This window comes from Schistocerca gregaria, chromosome 1, assembly GCF_023897955.1.
Source record: "Schistocerca gregaria isolate iqSchGreg1 chromosome 1, iqSchGreg1.2, whole genome shotgun sequence".
NCBI lineage: Eukaryota > Metazoa > Arthropoda > Insecta > Orthoptera > Acrididae > Schistocerca > Schistocerca gregaria.
Window position 1 is genome coordinate 305,028,216 of NC_064920.1, and position 18,731 is coordinate 305,046,946.

Sequence of the window (18,731 nt, forward strand, 5' to 3'; positions counted from 1 at the left end):
TTCATCTCTCAGTTCTGCGAGAATAGACGATTTGTGGGATAGTTCCTTTAAAATGAAGCATGGCCAGTTTCAACTCTTATCCTTGTCCTACTGAAATATTCTTATCCTCTTGAGATGGTAATTAATTTCTAACAAGTTTGAGGTTGAATAGACATCTTACAATAATCTGCCACCCCGCAACTGGAGGAAGTAAGAAACTTTAGATGTCCTCTGAATAATGAGGTCATTAGAGATTGAGTATGGAGTACATGTTTGAATTGTTACACAAGGATAAGGAAGGAAAATGCTCGGTCTGTTACAGAGAACCATCCCAGCAGTGTGTGATGGTGCATAGTAATATGATGTAGTGGTAGACCTATCGTAATGTCGATGATTGCTAATGTTTATAGTCTTAATATGAAACTGACTATTATATTTTAGAAAAATGGAAACTTCATTAAATTTTAAATACCAATCAGATGCCAGAACACAAGGAGGAATTTGCTTACTCATGAACATACAGTGGGACCTAGCTTAACAAGCATCTCCCACAACATGCAGTTCACGTGATGAACAAAACAAACTGTAAAAAAAATGACTCACTTAATAAGTGATGTTTTGCATAATGAGTGATGACAATTTAGTGTGATGTCACCAGCCATTCACATGCAGTGGGGGAATGTTCAACAGTATGAACACCTTTCATTGTCAGCAGCAGCATATGAACAATATTTTCAGTATGTATTGCAGTCTGGGTTTAGTGCTCCTTCAGTTACCATCTTGTGATCAGACATTTTTCGAAACTTGTATTTACACAGTGTTCTTTCGCGTGCAAATTTTAATAACCTTTGTAGAAATGTTTCGGAGATAAAGGCTCAAGAAGGCAGCCATAAGAGAAAGAAAATGACTTTAGAAATGAAATGTAAAACCATTGAAAAAGACGAATGTGGGATGATTGTTGCTGATTTGGCACACACATACAATCGGTCTACATCAACTACATGCATTATCCTCAAGAACAAGGACAAGATTAAGGAGATAGATGCCTCAAAGGGAGTGACAAGTTTACCTAAACAATGGTTTTGAAGTTGAAAGGTTACTCCTTATATGCATAAATGAAAAGCAATTGCAAGGTGAGACTATTAACAAGAACATCATTTGTGAGAAGGCAAGAATGTTTTTTGTGGGAATTGTTTAGAAGATGTCGGGGTCATCAGCTGCTGAAGAAGCGTTTAAGCGAAGCCAAGGGTGGTTCAAGAAGTTTAAGAGAAGAACCGACATCCACAGTGAGGCATGGTGAAGCAGCCAGATCCCACACAAAGGCAGCAGACAACTTCATCAGCAACTTCAATATGCTTGTAGATTCTGAGGGTTACCTACCGCAACATGTTTTTCATTGTAACAAGAGGGATCTATTCAGGAAAAAGATGCCGAAGCATACCTTTATAAGAGCAGAGGAGAATGCATTGCCTGGTCACAAGCCTTGAAAGACTGTCTCATCCTGATATACTGAGTCAATGCAAGTGGGGATTTGGAAATTAAACCACTGCTTGTTTACCATTCAGAAACTCTACAAGCCTACAAGAAGTGTAAAGTCCAGAAGAGCGGGTTAGATGTGATGTGGAGGTCCAACAACAAGGCTTATGTGACAAATGACCTTTACTGTGACTGGATCAATGAAGTGTTTGGTCCTTTGGTGAAAAAATATTTGCTTGAGATGAATTGGCCATTCCATTTCTTGCTTGTTATGGACAATGCTCCTACCCATTCTCCAGGCCTAACACACCATGTCCTTGAAGAATTTCAATTCATCAAGATCCAATTTCTGCCTCCCAACACCACTCCGTTACTCCAGCCTGTGGACCAGCAGATTATTTCAAACTTCAAGAAGCTCTACAAAAGCACTCTTCAAGCATTGCTTTGAGTTACTGAAGCTACTGATCTCACTCAGAGAGATTTGGAAATATCAGTTCAACATTGTTGCCTGTATCAAGATGATTGAAAAGATGCAGGAAGGTGTTACCGGGAGAGCTCTCACTTCTGCTTGGAAAAATCTTTGGCCAGAGCCTGTTGTCAATGTAACACTTAGGCATTTGAGTCAGTAGTCAACAAGATTGTATCTTTGGCCAAGGAATGACCACTGAAGAGCTTATTGAGTTGCAGTGTGTTTCACAACAGGAGTTCTTCAGAGGAGGAGGAGGAGGAGGAGGAGGAGGAGGAGATGGTGGTGGTGGTGGTCGTGGTGGTGGTGATAGCAGCAGCACCAAAGCAGCAATCTTCTGCCACAATAAGAGAAATGGTGAAAGCATGGGCATCTGTTGCATCATAGACTGAAAATCATCATCCCAATAAAGCAGTGGCTACGTGCATTGCAAGTTTTTTTGACAGTAATGCTCTGTCACATTTTTTCCAAGTCCTGAAGTGTCAGCAGAAACAAATGACTATAAATAGCTTCCTAATAAAAAAGAATTCGTTATCTATTGTGAATTATAAATTTCTGCATGGAACAGATTATTGTATTTTACATTAATTTATATGGGATAAATTGTTTCCTTAACAAGTGTTTCACATTATGAGCATTTCACATTGCAACTAAGATTCTGGAACAAATTATGCTCGCATGCAAGGTTCCACTGTATTTATATTACCATCTGCCCATCTTTCATCTCTCATTGTCTATCATATAATTTTGTTCTGCAGTGTAGAGCTCGAATTTTGGGTTTAGACTTATTTCAAATGTTTTCACAAAAGTTGTTGTGCATCAAATACCATATTTGAAATATCATACTTCACCTGAGAACCATTTTTACTGTTAACTATAAAATTTTTTCAAGAAAATACTGGTTATCTTTTGCTCTCTTTTGCATCAGCAATGTCATTACCATTGTAAACACTGACTTTATCATCATCTTATGTGTATCTCATAATTTTACTCTAAGTATAATTTGGAAACATTTGTGTTTGGCATAATTTACGCCCACATTAACGCAGAAAATTTTCATGCAGAAACGATTCTACACTCCACGAAGAGCTATTCTGTATGTACCAGGAGATGATGAACGGAAAATTAGAAAAGCACTTTCCCTAAAAGTGGACTGCATAGCATTGGATTGTGAGGATGGAGTTGCATCTAACAGAAAGGTAATGTAAGAAATTGTAAGTTTTTTTGTTTTACAGAACTCTTTATGTTACAGACTGAGTTAATATATTCTCTTTAACTAAGTTTGAATCAAAAGTACATATTGACACATGGATTTTAATACCCAGAAATATTAACCATGAGATAAGTGTTTTTTGAAGTTTTCCCAGGGAATAAAATGCTGCACCACATTTCGGGTCTGCATCTGGGACAACAATATATCTTCTTCCAGTATTTTGGCTTATAGTTGTAGAGCCATTTTCAGTGTGAGCCAGTGAATGAATTGAAACCACCTGATGCAATGATATTCTATGGAGTAAATACACTTGCATCAAAAGACAAGACAGTTGGTGCAAAAGTGTCAGCCATAAATAAAGCATTTATAATCTAAGAATGAAACATAGCAGGCACAAAGTCAGCGAACTCACAGTACTAATGAATTATGTGGTTAATTATTAAAATGGGTGGTGTGTGTTGGAATGCCAGGTGCCAAAGGCTCAAAAATCCTAGAAATGCTTATGTATACCAGATTAGTTAACTATTTGGACAAACATAACATTCTCATGCCCACACAACATGGTTTCAGAAAAGGTAAATCTACAGAATCAGCAATTGTCAGTCTAACAGAATACGTTTTACAGTCCTTGGATGAGAAAAAGGTTGTCTCTGCAGTGTTTCTGGATCTTTCAAAGGCATTTGACACCATTGACCATGAAATGCTGGTACAAAAATTAAGCAACTATGGCATTCGGGGGCAACCAGGTGAATGGATAAAATCATACTTGTGCAACCGCAAGCAGTATGTATCATTAGGAAACTCGTACCAATCAGAAACCAGATCCATCAAATATGGAGTGCCGCAGGGTTCGGTAATGGGGCCATTGTTATTTAATGTATTTGTTAATGATATAGGTGTTGAGGAGGAAGAAAAGAAAATATTGTATGCTGATGACATGACAATACTAAATAGTGACCAAAATATGGAACAGCTTGAGAGAAGAGCATACATATCTGCAAATGTCACAGCTCAATGGCTGTTGGAAAATGAACTGGTTATAAATCTAAAAAAAGACTATGTATGCAGTGTTTAAAAACAAGGAAAAGGCTGTAGACATGGATTTAGAGGTTGATGGAACAAGGCTGGAAGAAGTAGAATCTGCTAGATTCTTAGGTATTCTTGTGGATAATGTACTGAAATGGAAAAAACATATTAATAATGTCTGTCATATTCTTAATGATGCAGCTATCACAGTATTCAGACAAGAACCTTCTGTGTACAGTGTATCATGGACTTTTTGAACCATACTTACAGTATGGAGTGACTGTGTGGGGAAACTCAAACAAACAAGAGACAAAACGAGTGTTCACATTACAAAAAAAAGCAATTAGGACCATTTTAAGAAGAAAGACCTCTGAAAGATGCAGAAACTGTCTCAAGAATTTAAATATCTTAACTTTTTCATCGTTGTATATATACAAAACAATAATGTGTGTGTGTTTGTGTGTTTTGTTAATGTGCCTGTCTGCCGGCGCTTTCCCGCTTGGTAAGTCTTGGAATCTTTGTTTTTAATATACAAAACAATAATGTACATCACAAAAGGTAGTGAGGGCTGGATTACAAATGCTAGTGTACACACCAACAATACAAGAAAGAAGAATGAAGTACGGAGCATATCCCACCGACTGGCAATGCTAGAAAAAGGTCCCCAGTACTTTGGTATCAGACTACTAAGAAGTCTGCCCAAAACCCTGAAAGATAGTGTACCTCACAATGACTTTCCAAAGAAACTTAAAGACTATCTCATTGAAAAAGAGTTTTACAGTGTTGCAGAATACTTATGCCATTAAATTTGTATATATTGTTACTCATTATCAGTAATGTAAAAATGTAAGCTAAAGGTGTAGAAAAATAAGTGATAAGAAATGTTAACACTTTGACATGTCCTATATTACACGTACATTTACTGTACACAATGTAATCTTACAGGATCAAATAAAAATTCAATTCAATTCAAGAACAGTCAATTCTCTGAGAGTGCAGACATGAAATGATTTGTTTCTGTGATTTATTGTGCTAAAACCCTTGTCTCAGTTGAGCAGGTTGTCTTTTTCGTGTATTTTCACACCTTCCTTGACCACTGAATCATAATAGAATGAGGCTGTGGTCAATTTCCCATAATCCACAGAATGGCCAGTGGAAATACACTATGTTCAGCCACTGCAGATTCAATGGGCTACAGAAGACAAGTTACCAATAGACTGAAGTCTCATAGCTTTTCAGTTTTGTGCAGAGATTTGAGAATTTTGTTTTCCTTATTTCACAAACATCTTTTTTTCTGATGGAAAAGTCCAAATACACTATGCAACAATCTTCATGCAGTTTCTTGCAGTTGAATGGCAGTTATATTTGTTTTGATTTCATTAGGCAGTCTCCAGGATGGTTACTGTTGCTGCCTTCAGTGCAGAATCTGTTTGGTTGCTGGTACCTCTTCAGATTTTTTTCTGATGTTGGCAGGTCTGGAGCAAGGTCTACTCAGCCTTGTGAGGCCAAATGAAGAGTTTCTTGAACAGGAATCAGTAGCATCACCAGGGTTCATCTACCAGCAATAATGGCTAGAGAGACTGGTGACATGCTGACCACGTGTATCATGATCTTAGACTGCTCCTTATACTGCCTTGTGGACAGCAACTGACCAGTCAGAATAGGCCTAAGCTCCAATCGTGAGAGATGTTTATATTTTATTTCATGACTTCATCACTTTTTGTTGTAAGCAAGACTTTCATTTGAATCTGTGCTAAAGTTCTCATTTTGTACATTCAGCTGCAAGAAACTGCATGAAGATTGTTGTAAGTCTGCTTCTACAACAACACAGATTTTATTAATCGCAAAATATGTAGAACTAAATTACAGAAACAAACAATGGAAAAAGCAGGGTGGAATAATCATAGTATTATGAAAAGGATAGATTAGTTGAGATACTGAGCCGCAGACAGGAACAACAAAAGGACTGCTGAACAGTCTCCGTGTTGTGCTTGTTTGTGACTCAGCATCTCCACTAAAGCACAGTTCCTGACTGTTCTGGAAATAGACAAAACAAAAGACTTCCGATGGTGGACTCTTCTTGATCGACACAGCAATCTGGAAGTTTTGTTGAATGACTTGTACATTACTGCAGGAGAATACTGTTTACGGGTTCAGCTGGGAAGCACTCAAATACTAACCATGTTTTTGGTGCACCCATATGCCATCAGTTCCAAAGCATGATAGTCAGTTCATTGGTGTGCAGAAACAGTACTATATTAGGTAGACAGGCAATGCCAAGGACCATCCAAACATTGTAGGTAAGTAGCAACAAAGTCCAAATCACAGTACATGAAGAAACCATGTAGCACGAGGTCATTGTTAATAGATATACTACAGAGCTTGCTGTAAACATTGTCTAGATGACAAGTGTGGCCATGGTGGTCCATGTCAGCCCTTAAATCTGTTGCAGACTTTATGCCACATGATTGCTACTAGCTCATGTATACTACCAAGGTGCACCTAGTGATGTCACTGGCTGTATGCATAATTATATTGAGTGATCGATCAATGTGTCTTGTGGTATTACAAAAGTACACTTGTGTCCAAAATTCAAACAACAAATCACTATTTCCCTGTCTTTTGTCTAAATTATGGCGTAATCACACAAACTGTCAACAGACGTCTGTACAATCATGTTCTGCACAGAAGGTGGCATTCCGGTCAGTGGACAACCATACCAGCAATGACATCAGAGCACCTATCAAATGGGGTAATGTGCACTGGGTAGTCCCACATTCACAATCACTGTGTATAAAGTCACAGATGGGGTGGTATGGCACAAAGGTGATGCTGCCAGACTCTCTGTGGTGGAGGACCATAAGAAGAATGGAAGCAAACTGCTGAGCCCTGATGGCTTAATGTGAATCATTTTGTTTTTTCTTGAATGTGGCGACAGTTTATAGAGACTGAAACAGTATCCTGAAGACCAGGGCAGGGCCGACCATGTGTAATATCAGAAAGAGAGGAGCTTTATTTGGCTGTAAGGGCATGATGGTACTGCCTTAGTAATGCATGGGAACTGGCATCTGACCTCACAACATCTATTGGACATATTGTATTGAGACAAATGGTAACAGAAGGCTTAGGCTGAGTGGCCTTTATTGTCAGAGACCTGCTATATACAGAAGGGAATATCTAGAGTGGAGTCATCAACATACCTCCTGGATGTCGAACAGTGGGCCAATGTTCTTTTCACAGGTGAGTCCTGATTTGGTCTGGAGAGTGATTCTCCAAGCATCTGCATCTGGAAGAAATGTGGAACATGATTTTGAGACTCAGGCATTGTTGAAAGAGATTCATATTGAGGAGGATCCATAATGGTATGGGCAGGGATTCTGTGGGCCACTCGAATACCTCTTCATAAAATTGTATGGATGAATCAGAAAGGTTTAACTGCTGTCAGGTATCGTGACGAGATCTTGGGGACCACATGTACAGTTGTTGCGAGGTGGTGTGGACCCAGACTTCGTATTGATGGACAATAGTGCTCGACTCCATAAAGAACAGGTATCTGATGTTTTCTTGGAAACGGAAAATGTTGCATGCATGGCGTGGCCTGTTCGCTCTCCCAATTTGAATCTCATAGAGCATGTATGGGATGCACTTGATGACAGGTTGCATCATGTCAGAATCTGCTAACCACTCTTCAAGACTTGCGAGCTGCTGTGCAGAAAGAATGGGCATTATTGCCTCAACTAGAGACTGATGGCATCATTCACAGCATGCCCTGTCATTCCAGAATGAGATTTTCACTCTGCAGCAGAGTGTGTGCTGATATGAAACTTCCTGGCAGATTAAAACTGTGTGCCGGACTGAGACTCGAATTCGGGGCCTTTGCTTTTCGCGGGCAAGTGCTCTACTATCTGAGCTATCCAAGCACGACTCATGCCCCATCCTCACAGCTTTACTTCCACCAGTATGTCGTCTCCTACTTTCTAAACTTCACATAAGCTCTCCTGCGAACCTTGCAGAACTAGCACTCCTGAAAGAAAGGATACTGTGTATGTGCGGATGGATGTGTGTGTGTGTGCGAGTGTACACCTGTCCTTTTTTCCCCCTAAGGGAAGTCTTTCCGCTCCCGGGATTGGAATGACTCCTTACCCTCTCCCTTAAAACCCACATCCTTTCGTCTTTCCCTCTCCTTCCCTCTTTCCTGAAGAAGCAACCATCGGTTGCGAAAGCTAGTAATTCTGTGTGTGTGTTTGTGTGTTTTGTTCATTGTGCCTGTCTGCCGGCGCTTTCCCGCTTGGTAAGTCTTGGAATCTTTGTTTTTAATATATTTTTCCCATGTGGTAGTTTCTTTCTATTTTATATATAGACACACACACAGAAAATCTAGCTTTCGCAACCGATGGTTGCTTCTTCAGGAAAGAGGGAAGGAGAGGGAATTTCCTCTCCAACCTCAACTCCCTTGGTTCCATCAGATTCACCTGGTCCTACTCAAAATCCCATGCCACTTTCCTTGACGTTGACCTCCATCTGTCCAATGGCCAGCTTCACACATCCGTCCACATCAAACCCACCAACAAGCAACAGTACCTCCATTATGACAGCTGCCACCCATTCCATATCAAACGGTCCCTTCCCTACAGCCTAGGCCTTCGTGGCAAACGAATCTGCTCCAGTCCTGAATCCCTCGACCATTACACCAACAACCTGAAAACAGCTTTCGCATCCCGCAACTACCCTCCCGACCTGGTACAGAAGCAGATAACCAGAGCCACTTCCTCATCCCCTCAAACCCAGAACCTCTCACAGAAGAACCCCAAAAGTGCCCCACTTGTGACAGGATACTTCCCGGGACTGGATCAGACTCTGAATGTGGCTCTCCAGCAGGGATATGACTTCCTAAAATCCTGCCCCGAAATGAGGTCCATCCTTCATGAAATCCTCCCCACTCCACCAAGAGTGTCTTTCCGCCATCCACCTAACCTTCGTAATCTCTTGGTTCATCCCTATGAAATCCCCAAACCACCTTCCCTACCCTCTGGCTCCTACCCTTGCAACCGCCCCTGGTGTAAAGCCTGTCCTATGCACCCTCCCACCACCACCTACTCCAGTCCTGTAACCCGGAAGGTGTACTCGATTAAAGGGAGAGCCACGTGTGAAAGCAACCACGTGATTTACCTACTGACCTGCCTGCACTGTGACACTTTCTATGTGGGAATGACCTGCAACAAACTGTCCATTCGCATGAATGGACACAGGCAGACAGTGTTTGTTGGTAATGAGGATAACCCTGTGGCTAAACATGCCTTGGTGCAAGGCCAGCACATCTTGGCACACTGTTACACCGTCCGAGTTATCTGGATACTTCCCACCAACACCAACCTATCCGAACTCCGGAGATGGGAACTCGCCCTTCAGTATATCCTCTCTTCTCGATATCTGCCAGGCCTCAACCTCCGATAAATTCAAGTTGCCGCCGCTCATACCTCACCTGTCTTTCAACAACTTCTTTGCCTCTGTACTTCTGCCTCGACTGACATCTCTGGCCTTACTCTTTGCCTTTAAATATGTCTGCTTGTGTCTGTGTATGTGCGGATGGATATGTGTGTGTGTGCGAGTGTACACCTGTCCTTTTTTTCCCCTAAGGGAAGTCTTTCCACTCCCGGGATTGGAATGACTCCTTACCTTCTTCCTTAAAACCCACATCCTTTCGTCTTTCCCTCTCCTTCCCTCTTTCCTGAAGAAGCAACAATCGGTTGCGAAAGCTAGAAATTCTGTGTGTGTGTTTGTGTATGTTTTATTTATTGTGCCTGTCTACCGGCGCTTTCCCGCTTGGTAAGTCTTGGAATCTTTGTTTTTAATATATTTTTCCCATGTGGAAGTTTCTTTCTATTTTATTTACATCATCATATATACCATGCCAGAGAAAGTGTTTAAATACTTTGAAAGCAGGTTTACATGATTTCCCTTATTTTACGTCTATTTGTTGTTTATTGTCCTCCTCCTGCATTCTAATAGTACTGGGTGATACTGGTGAGCTTACTAGAATATCACGCCATAATTTTGTTGGGACTGAATGTAGGCATGATAGTTACTTGTAATTCTTTCCATAGTTATGCAAGTCTCGGACCTCTTATGATATAACAACTCTTATTTAGCTCAACATTGACTTACTTAATGGATTTAAACCATTTTTAGCCATCTTTCAGCCCTACATACAGAAATTTTGTTTATGTATGACTTAGCACTGGCTCATTTCTAATTGAAACACCACATTTGTACAAATTCTAATTTTGGTAAGTACAAAAATTCATTATGACTGTCTTCTTGTTATATACACCTGCACCTTGCAAACTGCTGTAATACATTTTAGGGTTCCTTCCAATTGCATTAGTGTAAGGAGTGTCAAAACAGTGCTGCTTAAATATCTCTGTATGTACTGCAGTTAGTCTAATCATGTCTTCACAGTTGACACAAGAGTAATATTTAGGAAGTTAAAGTACACTTCTAGATTCCAGACTTAATATTGGTTCTTGAAAGATTGTAAGTAGCATTTTGCAAGATATTTGACATCTGTCTTCAAACATCTGCCAGTACGTCTTTATCAACATTTCCATGAGCCAAACAAACCTTTGACAATTTGTGCTGCCCTTCTTTTAATACATTTGTTAACCCTGTTAATGCTGTTTGGTGTGGGTCTTATCTGTTTGACCAGTATTCTAGGAGTATTTGACCAGTATTCTAGGAGTATTCGCACAAGATTTTTGTAAGCAATGAATGATGGTTGCAGAGATGTCTATGGGTGAATAGACATCCAACTGTCGAGCAACTGACGGAACAGACAAATTAAGACGCTACCAAAAGTGTCTTCTCAACTACTGTTTAGTGAATTTTGCTGAGTATGGCAGAAGGCACCTGGTTCATGCACACATACTGACTATTGTTTGATTGTGGAATCTGCTTTCCAGTACCATAACTGGATGTCCACTGAGTAGCGACAGATGAGTTTTTCAGATGAATCTCGTTTTAACATCTTGCAACAGTTGTTGGAAGGGTGCAGGCCAAAGGAGGGAGTGTTATGGTCTGGGGAATATTTTTGTATCATTCCCTGCATGGTGTCATTAGTCTGGAAGCCATAATTGATCAACACAAGTATGTGTCTATGCGTGAGGCCATGTCCACCCCTACATGCAGTTTATTTTTTCTCAGCACCATGGCATTTACTACGTAATATAACATGGCGAAAATGTTTTTGTGGGTGTCGGTTGGGATGTATATCAATGCTTAACACAAGAAAACTAGTGCTTAATATACCATGTCTTATTATAGACATCCTCCACCAATTAAATAATATGTGTCTTGTGTAATACGGTGTGCTGCTTCTTGGTGCATATTTTATCAGTGTAACAATGTAGTTCATTGAAATTGTAATGAAATTAGATCTTTATCTGCTTACAGGCGTTGATAAATATCAACGGGGACAGTTAAAAAATGTATGCCCCGACCACGACTCATACCCGGGACCTCCTGCTTGCATGGCAGATGCTCTATCCAACTGCACCACTGAGGACACAAACTATAGTGTGACTGTAGGGACTTATCTCTGGCATGCTCCCTGTGAGACACACACTTTCCAACTTTCCGTCCACGCACTACATTTGTAGTGCCCCTGCCTACAACACTCATTACTCGAAGCAGTCAATCTACTGATTACTGTAAGAGTTTAAGCAATATGAGTGCATTCACAATGAAGAAGATCATTGGCCAGTAAGCCTTATGTATATGAAGGTGGTATCTGTTCTTTTGGACGTGTCCGAAAGTACAGATACCATTGGTGATCTTGCAGCTCTCGAAGAATGAAATTCGTATACATAATCTTCTTCAGCGTGGGTGCATAAACTCTTATGGGAATTGGTAGATTGTCTGGTGCGAGTAATGAGTATTGTGGCCAGGGGCTCTACAAATGTAGTGTGTGGACAGAAAGTTGAAAAGTGTGGATCTCACAGGGAGCACGCCAAAGATAAGTCCCTGCAGTCGCACTATCATTTGTGTCCTCGGTGGCTCAGTCAGATAGAGTATCTGCCATGTAAGGCAGGAGGTCCTGGGTTTGGATCCTGGTCAGGGCACACATTTTTCAACTGTCCCCGTTGATATTTATCAACACCTGTGAGCAGATAAAGGTCTAAATTTCATTATAATTTTATTCTTCTAGAGCTGCAAGATCACCAATGATATCTGTACAGATACTAGCTTCATATATGTGTTTTGTTAATTTGCATATATTATTTTATTTGCATTTATTATTTTATTAAGTCGAAGTAGATACTCTGGTGAATTGGTATGTGTGGAGGTTATGCTTAACAGCCGAACTAAGTTAATAATTGGCTCCTTCTACCGACCCCCAGACTCCGATGATATAGTTGCTGAACAGTTCAGAGAAAATTTGAGTCTCGTAACAAATAAATATCCCACTTATACGTTTATAATTGGTGGGGACTTCAACCTTCCCTTGATGTGTTGGCAAAAATACTTGTTCAAAACTGATGGTAGGCAGAAAACATCTTCCGAGATTGTCCTAAATGCTTTCTCCGAAAATTATTTCAAGCAGTTATCCCACGAACCCACACGAATTGTAAATGGTTGCAAAAACACACTTGGCCTCTTAGCCACAAACAATCCAGCGTTAATAGAGAGCATCATGACTGATACAGGGATTAGTGATCACAAGATCGTTGTAGCTAGGCTCAATACCGTTTCTTCCAAATCCACCAGAAACAAACACACAATCATTTTATTTAAAGAAGCGGATAAAGTGTCACTAGAAGCCTTCCTAAGAGGCAATCTCCATTCCTTCCGAAATGACTATGCAAATGTAGACGAGATATGGCTCACATTCAAAGATATAGTAGCAACAGCAATTGAGAAATTCATACCTCATAAATTGGTAAGAGATGGAGCTGATCTCCCATGATACACAAAACAGGTCCGAACGCTGTTGCAGAGGCAATGGAAAAAGCTTGCGAAATTCAGAAGAACTCGAAATCCCAAAGATTGGCTAAAATTTACAGACGCGTGAAATTTGGCACGGACTTCAATGCGAGATGCCTTTAGTAGGTTCCACAATGAAACATTGTCTCAAAATTTGGTAAAAAATCTGAAGAAATTCTGGTTGTATGTAAAGTACACAAGCGGCAAGATGCAGTCAATACCTTCGCTGCGCAGTGCCGATGGTACTGTTACCGACCGCTGTGCCGCTAAAGCGGAGTTATTGAATGCAGTTTTCCGAAATTCCTTCACCAGGGAAGACGAATGGAATATTCCAGAATTTGAAACACGAACAGCTGTTAGCATGAGTTTCTTAGAAGTAGATAACTTAGGGATTGCGAAGCAACTCAAATCCCTTGATATGGGCAAGTCTTCAGGTCCAGATTGTATACCGATTAGGTTCCTTTCAGATTACGCTGATACAATAGCTCCCTACTTAGCAATCATATACAACCGCTCGCTCACTGATAGATCTGTACCTACAGATTGGAAAATTGCGCAGGTCGCACCTGTGTTTAAGAATGGTAGTAGGAGTAATCCATCGAATTGACGTTGGTTTGCAGTAGGGTTTTGGAGCATATACTGTATTCAAACATTATGAATCATCTTGAAGGGAATGATCTATTTATACGTAATCAGCATGGTTTCAGAAAACATCATTCTTCTGCAAGGCAGCTAGCTCTTTATTCACACAAAGTAATGGCCCCTATCGACAGGGGATCTCAAGTTGATTCCGTATTTCTAGATTTCCGTAAAGCTTTTGACACCATTCCTCACAAGCAACTTCTAATCAAGCTGCGGCCCTATGGGGTATCGTCTCAGTTGTGCAACTGGATTGATTTCCTGTCAGGAAGGTCGCAGTTCATAGTAATAGATGGCAAATCATCGATTAAAACTGAAGTGATATCAGGTGTTCCCCAGGGAAGTGTCCTGGGTCCTCTGCTGTTCCTGATCTATATAAATGACCTGGGTGACAATTTGAGCAGTTCTCTTTGGTTGTTCACAGATGATACTGTAATTTACCGTCTAGTAAGGTCATCCGAAGAACAGTATCAGTTGCAAAGCGATTTAGAAAAGATTGCTGTATGGTGTGGCAGGTGGCAGTTGACGCTAAATAACGAAAAGTGTGAGGTGATCCACATGAGTTCCAAAAGAAAACCATTGGAATTTGATTACTCAATGAATAGTACAAGTCTCAAGGCTGTCAATTCAACTAAGTACCTGGGTCTTAAAATTACGAACAACTTCAGTTGGAAAGACCACATAGATAATATTGTGGGGAAGGCGAGCCAAAGGTTGCGTTTCATTGGCAGGACACTTAGAAGATGCAACAAGTCCACTAAAGAGACAGCTTACACTACTCTCGTTTGTCCTCTGTTAGAATATTGCTGCGCGGTGTGGGATCCTTACCAGGTGGGATTGACAGAGGACATCGAAAGGGTGCAAGAAAGGGCAGCTCGTTTTGTATTATCATGTAATAGGGGACAGAGTGTGGCGGATATGATACGCGAGTTGGGATGGAAGTCATTAAAGCAAAGACGTTTTTCGTCATGGCGAGATCTATTTTTGAAATTTCAGTCACCAACTTTCTCTTCCGAATGCGAAAATATTTTTTTGAGCCCAACCTACATAGGTAGGAATGATCATCAAAATAAAATAAGAGAATTTAGAGCTCGAACAGAAAGGTTTAGGTATTCATTTTTCCCGCGCACTGTTCAGGAGTGGAATATTAGAGAGATAGTATGATTGTGGTTCAATGAACCCTCTGCCAAGCACTTAAATGTGAATTGCAGAGTAATCATGTAGATGTAGATGTAGAGGAGAATCATCCTATCATTTACAGGTGAACAGATTGATTAGTTTTATTGAATGAAAGACCTAGATTCAATTAATTAAATTTTGTACGGGTAAAATTTTACATTTTCTGTATGGTTGTAATTACAGTTCTATTAAATAACAGCAATTAGTGCATGACCATGGTTGATCCTGACTGAAAAATCATCATGTCGTATTTCTATTGGGGATACAAATAATATCTCATTTAACAAAGAATAAAAATAGCTATCTCTCAATGACTAGAAATACTGGAACTTTAATCATTAATTACTCCATGACTATAATAGCAATTTTATTTTTACCATGTACCTATAGTTTGTATTGTGTGCAAGTTGTGGTGGTACATTAGTTTTTAATCCAAATTCATTCTATATGCTGGTGGAATCCAACATAAACAATGGCAAAACAATCGCTTAAATTAGTGTAAATTACTAACTTGCTGCATGAAAAATCTTTGGTGTATTAAAATCCAGATAACCAGAAAAAACAGTCAAAGCAGCAGTTTAAATTGGTGTAAATTGCTAATATTACATATATGTCCTCTTCGAGTGAATGGGGATGAGATTGGGATAGGGTACAGGATCCCAAAAGGGGTTGTGGTATTACAACCAGCAGGACAATACAATATGTCATACAGCTTCCACTGTACGTGCGTGGTTCAAAAAGCACCAAATGAATTTACTGCAATACCCTGGCCACCAAATCCCCTGGATTTAAACTCAACCAAGAATATGTGGGACCACCTTGACTATACTGTATGCACTGTGAATACTCATCTGAGAAACCTAGTACAGCTGGCCATGACACTGTAGTCGGAATGGCGTGACAGTACCTTGACAGTACCTTCCAGAGCCTCCTTAACTCTTTTTCTTCACATTTCACAGTGGTCCTGAGCAGTAAAAACTGGTTATTCAGGCTTTTGACTGGTGATCACATTAATGTGCACAACACAATTAGAGGACCACTTCTTCTTTGAAATCCCATAATTCTCTCCCATTGTAACATAAGGAAAGGCCAGAGCTCAGAAGTTTGTGTGACATGTAAGGTAGGGTAATGATGTCACATTGGCACAAAGTTTCACCACAATTCTGCCCAACACCATTGTGTATGTGCCACAAAATTGGAATGTTGTGACACAATATTTAACACCTTGTTTGGAGCCTTTGCAGTGGAGGTCAGAACAGTGACACCCAGCATTGAAATCTTGTGGTTTCTTACGAGTGGCTGAGGAAAAGGTTTCAGACATACTGTTGCTCAGAATCAAATGAAAAGGCCTCAGGGTGTGTAATAACGGCTGTCAGTGCAATCACCCCTTTCCTTGGAGCATTGATTCACACTCTTTTTGTGGTCAAAATGACAGTCCTCAGTAGGATGCACAACAGGATTACATTCCTGATAATATTTGACTGATGACACCCCTGTATGTTCCAACCCCTCTCTAAGGACATTGTGGGGCTGCATCCCCATTTAATGTGATCACACCCCTTTGGAGTGCAGCACAACCACAATTTTTGTTCTTGAGTGCAGGTTCAAATCATTAGGGACCATTCAACAAAATTTGATCGTGATCCAAAGCAGAAAATAGTGCTTATGATGTTTCCAACCTCCTGTTGTGCACCCTTCTGTAGGATGATCATGGTGGGGTGCAACATTGACACATTCATGAATACAACTTCAAAGGGTCTCTCTAAGACCTCCCAGTTCAGCAATATGCTCAGTGGCACCCATCCTCATTTACTGAGAGTTTAAAAGTGTGTGATGTCCTTAAGTTAGTTAGGTTTAAGTAGTTCTAAGTTCTAGGGGACTGATGACCATAGATGTTAAGTACCATAGTGCTCAAAGCCATTTGAACCATTTTTTTAAAAGTGTGCCTTTACAGCAGCAACCTTAGGTGCCTGCAGGCAGGCAACTGGCATCATCAAGGTGTCAAGTGGTTGCCTGCTGTCTGCCTGCAGGCACCTAGGGCTACTTTGCTGGCTCTCTCTGTTAAGTCATACTTCTAAAATTCTCAGTGTATATGTGGGGGGGGGGGGGGGGGGGTGCAACCTAGGATACTGCAGAACTTGAGGGATCATTTGCCATTGTATTCACATGTGTGTCAATGTCACACTCCTCTGTCATCACACCACAGGAGGGCTGACATTCATATTTTGTTGAATGGTTTTTGAATGGTCTCTAGTGGTTCCAACCTGAACACAAGAGCAAAAACTGAAATTGCACTGCATTACAAAGGGATGAAACATTGATGGATGACTGCAGTGTTGAAAGTCATCTTGTTGTACATCTCACTGTACCAACACCCTAAGGAAATGGGCAGTTTCACTGACACTCTTTGTGTCAGCTTATTACCTTCTTGTTTTCTGAATTATGACCAGTAATATCAACACTGCAAAAGTAGCAATCATCACAATGATATCTTGGCACCCTCCATACCATAGGAACAGCAAATCTAAATGTTTTTTTTTCCCTTTTTGGACCATTTTCTCAAATCTTCAACACACTTGATCACCTAAGTCAGATCCAAAGTATTATAAATAAACCTTTTTCACAAAGTCTGTAATGTTTCTTTGGTGTTTTTTTAATCATAAATTCACCACAAATATAACAAAAACTGTCAGCAGAGTTTTTACAACCACGATTAGACATTGTACTGAGCACATGTACAGGAAACGGAAAAGTGAGTTTAGGTTGACAGTAAACAAAACGCCATCTGTTAACACCAAAAGAGAATTGACCTTTTTTGCCATCAAATGTTTTTCAGCAATGCTACCAACGTCATCTACATTCATTAACCTCCTTTTCAAATTATTTTACCTGTATAAAAGCTGTTAAATTGTGTAAAACATCACTTAATTTAATAAATTTAACTATAAAATGTGAAGAAATGGTGGGTGATACAGTTTTTTAAGTATCATATTTGGATTTTCTCACTCTAAAAACATAAGATTAGGGTACTTTCAGCAAAAAAAGTTTTTCCATCGTTGGCCTGTGTTATCAATTACTGTTGCCATATTATGTCCTTCTTTTCTTGCTGGGAATGCTACTGTGGTGATCAAACCAGCTCTACATCAGCAATTCTGCCTTTGATCACAACTGTCTAAGGTGAAATCAGTATCAAAGTACCCACAAGCAGTTACTTCACAGTTATATTTATTTGCTTAGTGAAGATTAAAACATTTTTTCCCTGTATACAGTCAGAAACACTACCTTGTCTTACTGTCTTGTATGTTTCTAAGTCTATTACTGAATTATAGTACTCAGTGAGGTGACCAGCACAGTACTTATGGCCTGTACATGTATTTCATTTTTTTATGTGTAACTGTTCTCACTTCTCTTATGTTATGTCTGTAGTGATGTCATACTGTCTTCTTAGGTGGATAATTTCTGTAACTTAAAAAAAAAGATCTGTTATACATAGCGTATCTGTAGAATTTTCTGATGGAAAAGTTCAAATGTACTGTGACTGGTACATTTTGTGTTGCCAAAACTGCCTTTCTTGCTTTTTCCACTGGTTGTTGCAACTCTGTATATAGCTATCTGGTGGCTTCGACTTCTAGAAAAACTTACGCTAAAGAAAGCCTAGATAGTTCTATGGTTACACTGAATGCTTCTGAAAATTGTTGAGCTATGTGTTTTATGTGAAACAAGTACGAGGTGCTATCCAAAATTTTTGGGACTGGTGCTGCCATCTGTTGAAAA

General features: G+C 40.0%; 1 protein-coding gene across 4 annotated transcripts in view; it reads left to right on the top strand.

The window, feature by feature from the left end:
* The window catches only part of LOC126342701 (citramalyl-CoA lyase, mitochondrial-like), a 178,632-nt gene that overhangs the window by 64,608 nt on the left and 95,293 nt on the right, over positions 1–18,731 (top strand). For all 4 annotated transcript variants that reach the window (XR_007565155.1, XM_050001878.1, XM_050001879.1 and 1 more), the window contains exon 3: positions 2,986–3,120. Coding sequence is in view for 3 of the 4 variants with exons in the window: in XM_050001878.1 (XP_049857835.1) it covers positions 2,986–3,120 (135 nt within the window). In the remaining variant the exon portion in view is untranslated. The remainder of the gene's footprint in view (positions 1–2,985; positions 3,121–18,731) is intronic.